At 45.1% G+C, this 7,732-nt stretch overlaps 1 protein-coding gene across 1 annotated transcript; it reads right to left on the bottom strand.

The window, feature by feature from the left end:
- Positions 1 to 1,008: 1,008 nt before the first annotated feature.
- LOC308307850 (atypical chemokine receptor 3-like) lies at positions 1,009 to 7,312 on the bottom strand. The gene is made up of 2 exons (XM_080753153.1): positions 7,150 to 7,312; positions 1,009 to 4,031 (listed from the first exon to the last, which is right to left on the bottom strand). Exon 2 carries the CDS (start codon positions 3,972 to 3,974, stop codon positions 2,790 to 2,792), a length of 1,185 nt encoding a protein of 394 aa, XP_080609279.1. The 5' UTR covers positions 3,975 to 4,031; positions 7,150 to 7,312; the 3' UTR covers positions 1,009 to 2,789.
- Positions 7,313 to 7,732: the final 420 nt, after the last annotated feature.

Consider the following 7,732-nt stretch of genomic DNA (forward strand, 5'->3'; position numbering starts at 1 on the left):
TGTCCTGTTAGTCCCTATGTTTTAAACCCTTTTGAGTGTTCCTTGTCAGATTGTATCATGTTATCCTGTGTGAGTGTGTGTCATGATGTGCGCTTACCCGCCTGATCTTGAATAGTTTTCATGAATTCAAACCCTACTCCAACCATTTTTTTATTGCCAATATTATATGTCTCGTGGCCTATTTTATGGCCAAGGAGTAATCTTTACTGATAACTAATGGTTGGAATGGATTCAGCAGCCCCAAAATACCCTAATTACACACCTCATACGCTCACATTGGCCATTTTTTATTTATCCCCCTTTAATCCTAGGCCCTCGGGATACCCCCAACTTTGATTGGCTCCCACAAAGTTTCCGGAGGGAGTTGTGATTGAGAAAGTTCAGAGGTGATAGTAATCACCTTTATGAACACATTTGTGAAGAAAGCTATTGATTTAGATTTAGTTCCCAGATTGGTCTAACACTCTGCTAACTTTCCCTTACTATATAGCCGCTTCTCACAATGATGCACAGTATGGCACTTTGTCTTACCAACCCTCAAATCCACAGGAACGCCTTCTCTTTTCTCAGCTCATGATGATTTCATGCCTATGAATTAATGGTGACATTAATTGAAAGAATATGCGCCCTCTATATGTGTCAAGCTGAAGTCCATGTTGAAGCCATGGTCCATCACTGGAGTGGACCGTGACGTGTCGAGGATACAGCCCATCAATTACATAGGATTAAGCGCATTAGGTGACACTTATGTTTGGCATTAGTCTGTATGACTTCATGTCCAAGCTCCAGGTTGTCACGAGAAACACATTTGCCTCACTTTGTCTTACGAATGCAGTCCGGGTTTGTGGTTTAAAATCCGTATTAAAGGGATCTAATATAATATCAGGGGAAATGTCTGTTACAAGTTATGAATTGAGTTTGACACAAGTTAAAGAATACACCACGGCAAAATCGTTTTTTTTCCTTTCTTTTCCATATTTAATATAACAAAACACATGGTAAACATTACAATACCAATGGAATGCCTCTGTTCTTGTAGGCACATGGTCATGTCTTCATTCATTTCTAATCTCAACGCAGAGTGTCTCTTCAGTGTAACAGTATACATACGTAACCGATTTAGATGATACGATGTGCTCTTTGAAACATATCAAACAAAATGTGTTTCCGACCACAGACAGTGAGCGAACTGTATATCTCCATGTTTATGACAGATTAAACATCAGCCCTCTGTGTTGAGCTGTGTGACGCAGGCCGTGGTGCCTCACTTCTTCTCCCTATGTATACACACGCGCACCCACAGAAATCTCTAGAATACATAGAGGAATATCGTTTGGACTTGCACATGCGCTCAGTCATCCTTGCTACTCGGTCCTTAAAAAACACTTAGCTGTATACACCACAGCTGCTACCTACATGAGAGAGCAGTAAAGCTGTTCTCAGTTATTGGTCATAAAGGCTTAGCTGTCTGAGGCTGGTGCGCTGCTGACACAGCAGGATTAATACCATATGAACGTGTGTCCTTTCTTTCTTTTGCGCCATTAACTTTTAGCGCTGATGCTAAAATTAGCTGGCACGTTCAATCACGAGTCGGTTGTATACTGTGTTTCAAAACAGGACTGGAGCTATGTATACTGTGCTCTCTTTCAGGTCAGTAGATGGCGGGGGAAATGAGGGAAGGGAACTGGAGCCTTCAGGCAAAGAACCATACAAGTCTGTTAGAGGACTCGGTCGACAACCAGACCGCACACACATGTAGTTAATCCAATTCATTTCAAGAGAGACTTATACGTCATTGGGAAAAGACCCAACTTACAATGCAGTAAAATCCAGTACATATTTACCGACCCCAAAAGGGTCCATTTAAAAACAAATAAGTACTCTGGATTTTACCGTATACAGTGTATCTGTGAACATAGTAACATACAATTAACATACATTGTATTGTATACAATTAAATGGAGGCCTAAAACAACTGAAAACTTGATTTATAGAGTTCTTTATCTGAAGGTGTCATCGCTAGGAAGTGAGGTGATTGTTTAATGTGACAGCAGGACTGGAACGTTGAGCCAGTCAGTGACTCAACTAAAACAACGAGGCAGCTTTGAGTGAAGCATAATGCAGATTATCAAATGCACTTGGAATCACAGCGCAGGATAGGCAAAAATGATTAAAGCATAGATACAATATATAAATATGATTCAATACAAAAGACTAATATTATTCTACTAATAGTAATGGTACAGTATCTAATGCCCCTCTGACTATGTACAAAATGGAGGACGTTTTTTAGCGCTCTATCACAAATAAGGCACATTCGCTCAAATATACAAGCACCCATACAGTACACACACGTGCGCCTGATGAACATACAAAGACACACACACACACACACACACACACACACACACACACACACACACACATGCAATGCACACGTACACAATGCAAAATACTACACAGTTAATAATTGGTCCATACCTCTGCTGTAGAGAGATACACATTTACAGCCACTGTTGAAGACTCTTCATAACATTCCTAAGTGCTTTTTTACACCTCTGTCCATCAAGGTTGGAGAGAGCCAGTCTGTAGACATATTACTGTACAAGCACGAAAACCTGGTCAGATTAATCTAAATTGACATCCTGCCAATATTCATGGGCAAAGAAATCTACATTAACTTGAAAGGCTGTCTATAAGTGATCGGTAGAAGCGATCGGTTTACATTTTTGTCATCGCTATTTAGAGCTGCTCTCCTGGGGTTGATTATACCGGGGCTTGAACGGAGCTCAGATTTGTGGCGGGTTGTCAAGAGCCACCACGGAGTATTCGGGGTCGGACACGTGGGAGGCCTCTATGAGGCGCGCCAAGCCAGTCCTCGTGGAGTACTTGAAGATGAAGGCCTTCATGAGGTCGTAGCGGTAGTTCCTGTTAATGAAGTTGTAGAGGATGGGGTTGAAGCAGCAGTGGAGCAGGGACAGGCACTGGGTGAGGTATAAGGCCACGTACAGCACGTTCTCCAGCCAGCAGGTGAGCGGCACCAGGCCCAGCTGGACCAGCGCGTCCACCAGGAGGACGCCGTGGTACGGCCCCCAGCAGCCCAGGAAGACCACGATGTAGCCCAGGATCACCCGGCGGCTCACCCGCCGCTCGCGATCCACCGCCGAGCAGGCGGAGGAGGAGGACGAGGAGGAGGACGATGAGCCATTAAGCGCCCTGGCCAGGAGGGCGTAGAACACGGCGATGATGGGGAAGGGGAGGGCGAAACCCAACAGGATGAAGCTCAGCTGGACGCCCACCATCCACTCGTGCGGGGTGTCCTCCGGGTACACCGGCCTGCACAGCATGGTGTCCCCGTACGACGACTTGACGACGCGCAGGAAGTAGGTGTCCGGCAGCGAGGCGAGCAGCGCAAAGAGCCACACCCCGACGCACGCCCCCCAGCGGATCAGCTTCGCGCGCCGCGCGCCTCCCTTGCTGTCGCCGCGCCGCGTCACGCTGAAGTAGCGGTCCACGCTCATGCACGCCAGGAAGAAGATGCTGCTGAAGAGGTTGACGGAGAAAATCAGGTGCGTGAGCTTGCACGCCGCCTCTCCAAAGGGCCCATCTCCGAAGGGCCAGTGGCCACCCTTTGCCAGCGAGCTCACCCACACGGGCAGGGTGAGGCACACGCACAGATCTGCGACCGCCAGGTGGGCGATGTACATGTGCGTCTCGTGGCGGGGGGCAGAGTCTCTTTGGGAGCGGACGTTGACCCAGAGGACCAACGCGTTAGCCGCCAGGCCGATGATGCAGATGAACATGTACAGGACGCACATGGTGTACAGCAGGAAGCTGCGGTTGAACGCCGTGACACACACCGTGGCGTCCACGCTCGATATGTTGCCCAGCTCGTCGGTGAAGTTCATGTCTCCCTTCATGTCCCCCCATGACTCCCACAGGTCCTCCAGCTCGCTGCCACTCAGACTCGTCATTCTCTTTGGCCCTGGGAGCAGACTGCCCTGGAAACGCCTCTCACTGGAACACACGACCTGTTGAACCAACACATCAGCTTAGTACTAGAACGCATCAACACCACTGGCACTGAAGGACACACAGCCACCCAGAGTTTTAACCCTACATACTTGGACGTGAATAGCGAAAATCTACAATGGCGGTCAGCTCGGGCTGAAAGCTTGCCCAGAGTCATAAGTGACTGACATCATATACTGGCCACAGGGAATCCACATGTTTTGTTTTCATTCTTTTGAATGATTTGATCATTTTAGAGGTCGACTGGAGACAATTTTCTGTCACAAAACAGCATTCTTTTGAATATTGTGGAATACGCTCTGCACTTGAATGAGTGACATGCTAATAAAACCACAAAGCCTCTTGTGGTTGCTACCAGATCCTAAAGAATGTTAAATCATAAATAAATAGATACCCGTTTTAAAAACTTTAAATAGAGTCTATTGTGAAGTAATAACTGGAGAGTTAATGAGCAGTCCATTTTTGATGTACGCGGGCAGAAGGGCAGCACCAGAAATGTTTACATTAGCCCCCTAAAAAGCATAGAGTGCAGATTAGACGTGAGGAAATGGGACCTGGAAACCCAAACAGAGTGTATTTCCGGAGCGTTCCGGGCATTCCGAGATATAGCACGAGCCAGGGTGGGAAACCTGATGCCACAATAAAGAATGTTTTTGCTTTTCCTGCTTGTTATAGGAACACAATTCCCATGCCCCCCTTCTTCTTTGGAAACGAGCAAGGAGAGGGTGAGAGAGGACTTTTCACCGCCCCAAGGATCAAAGAAAAGCCTCCTCATATCATTGACTACGTCAAGTTAGGACATCTGAAACTAATAAAAGACACACACAGACGGGGTGGACACACACTTACGTACTACACTCTAGAATCCTCAGTGTTCATTAATTTATCCTTTTGGAACTCTGAGAGAATGTGCAAATGTTACATTTGTGCACTCTCAGGTACATTTAACACTAAGGAGTTCACTGTGTAATAGACTGGTGTGGTTACAGTGAGCTCAGGGGGTCATGGTGCCTAAACCTGACCTAGGATGGCCGGGACTATTTACTTGTTGGTGTGATGTCTTTCTTGGCCCCCTCTGACTCTCAGCCTCAGCGTGAGGGGCAAGGGGTGAAAGGTGAGGGGTCAGAACCAGTACAACAGGGGTCCTTAATCCTCCTGTTGCTTTTGAATGAAAACCTTCGGCCAAGATGAGTGAAACTGTGTGGAAACATCAGCGGGGGGGGGGGGGCCTAAAGTCCGATTTGGTTACATTTGTACACGCTCAGAGATACAAATGGATAAATTAACACTGAGGATTTTACTGTGCACAGCTACATAAAAGGGTCACTGGCCGCTGGATGCCACAGCGGGTTAGAGTGCAGTGAAATGCGACCGCTTAAAACAGCTGCCTGTGTAGGAGAATTGGAAATGTGTGGTTATATGCACAGCATCCTCCTCACAAAGATGTGATTCTATGTCTTAGTGACAAAGACAGGCATTGGTGACATCTTCTTATCCCCCTCGGGTTCAAGGCTATTTATTGTTATGTCTTGTGTGCAGTTACATAAGAGTAAAATGTATTTGTTTCAGCTCCTCAGCCACTGCAGCAACAATGTAGTAGTAGACTAATAGGGAAAACAAGCTCTTAGGTTGTGTTTTGGTGCTGAGGCCTGCCCTCCCTGTGTCTGTCCATAATAATAAGTTCTTAAGAAACTTCAGCAAAGTCACTCTTGCTGAAATCTCAGAGTTATTAACCTGCAACAGCTGATGTTGATCCCTTCTAATTGAGGGATTTTGTATGCTAAAATCCACCCTCACACACACGCTGGTATCTGTCTAATTCCCCTCTATTATATGGAAAATACCTGGAGGTGCCAGGTAGCCTCATATAGGTTTCAAGCTCATTAACTCCTTCACACTCACACCATCAGATAACACAAACAGCACAGGCTTTATAATCTCTGTATTATTATCCCCGCCATTGTCTGTCTGTATGTCTCAAAGTCAAACACACACATGTTTAATTTAAATGCATGCAAAAATTTGTGCTTGTTTCTCAATACATTGCAAATGGGCAATTGAAAGCTGTTTTCGTGCATTAGTTCTTTTGAGAATTGTTCCTGCAGGTGAAATAATAGTAAAGGGTCAGGCAGAGCTATGCTATGGTTTAGGTTATGGTTTGGGGGCCAAAAGGCTTAAGAAAATGAACTTCACCAGAACAAATACAATTACATTCACGTTTCTTTGCCGGGTGAAGAAACCATTGGAATTATCTGGTTACGGTTACGCACGCGTATAGTGATAGCTGATAGGCTATCATCCAAATCCAATGCTTTGCACGTGCGCAATTTATTGACGCTAGAAGCCAACCATTTGTTTTCTGAGCGGGTTCCAGGTGGTCCCCAGCTAAATGATGGTGAGTTGGTAACCAAATGGACCCTTATTGAAGATATTTAACTCGAGAGTGTAAAATGGACCCGTTGTATGTTCTCGAGTTACATTATTGTTAAACATCTGCATTAGGCTACTTAATTTACAAGAAATCTATACAATTTGAGAATGTAGAAGAATTGTAAATTTGATCAACGTTGGCATCTCTCCTATGGTAGGACCGTAGGCTACGAACATCAATACAGCGTGATGCGTGAAATTGTGGACTGTGGAGTGTGGACAAAATCCAACGACAACAAAATAATCTATAGAGCTACCTACGTTTATAGGGACTGAGATGCGTCAGATGGTGGTCCACCGTCCGCGGCTCACATGCCCAATACATAATGGACTAAACCACCAACAGCTGTCCTGTGTGCAAAGGGCTTTACTTTGGTACGAAAATGGTTTAAAACCACTGTCTCATGATCAGATGCCAGGTTAATTTGCTTATAGGTCGTAGGCGCATGCCGCGCTGCGCTGGAAGCAGCAGACAGGCAGAGCACTTGACTTTGCAGCTTTGACAGCCAGACAGACATAACATAACATACGATTGGTACGATATTCGCAGAAATAATTCCACATACAATAAAGCATGAATAACAACATCAATCATATAGGACATGTCTATAAAGTTTCTACAAACTAAGCCGAGAATCTCAAGCCCTTTAATAAGCGGCTGAGTCTATTCCAAGTCTAAAAGCTTACTTGTTTTTCTTTGAGTTGTCCCCGTCCTCTGACGTCTGCTCTCTGATGAAGAATGAAAAATAAAATAAAACTTATTTTCGCTTTTGAGATGTGAGCTTTCCTCTGCTCTTCGGTTTGCGCGCCCGTTCGATTCTATCTCCTCCTCAGTCAGTCAATGCATCTGACTCTCTCTCTCTCGTCTCTCTCCTCACTGTCCTCAGTCAGTCAGTGAATCTGAGCTCGTAACTCCCACTACACTTGCTGTTATTCTCTGAAGGGCTGGCCCCTGAAACGCGTGCATTTGCATATCAACTCTCAGGTTTTCACTTCATCGATCGCAACCTACCATAGAGCTGCAGAGTTTCGGCCAAGAAACGTTGCATCGGATTTCAAGACCTGCATAATTATTATGCACGAAAGTTGTACATCTAGGGCTTTTAACACTAGAGTGGCCAAGATAGACTGACATTTTGATTGTTTTACATTTTTAGATGGATGTATAGGCCTAGCGTCAAGATAAATCCATTTAGCCCTGACTTTTCCTAAATGTAATGTTTATTCTAATATTGTAATTTCATTAAAATTGCATTATGCAGTTTGGCAA

Source organism: Nannobrachium achirus (assembly GCF_963921795.1).
Source record: "Nannobrachium achirus genome assembly, chromosome: 22".
Taxonomy (NCBI): Eukaryota; Metazoa; Chordata; class Actinopteri; order Myctophiformes; family Myctophidae; genus Nannobrachium; species Nannobrachium achirus.

Bases quoted from the DNA above. Each gene is read 5' to 3' on its own strand.
- LOC308307850 (XM_080753153.1), bottom strand. From the start codon at position 3,974: ATGACGAGTCTGAGTGGCAGCGAGCTGGAGGACCTGTGGGAGTCATGG.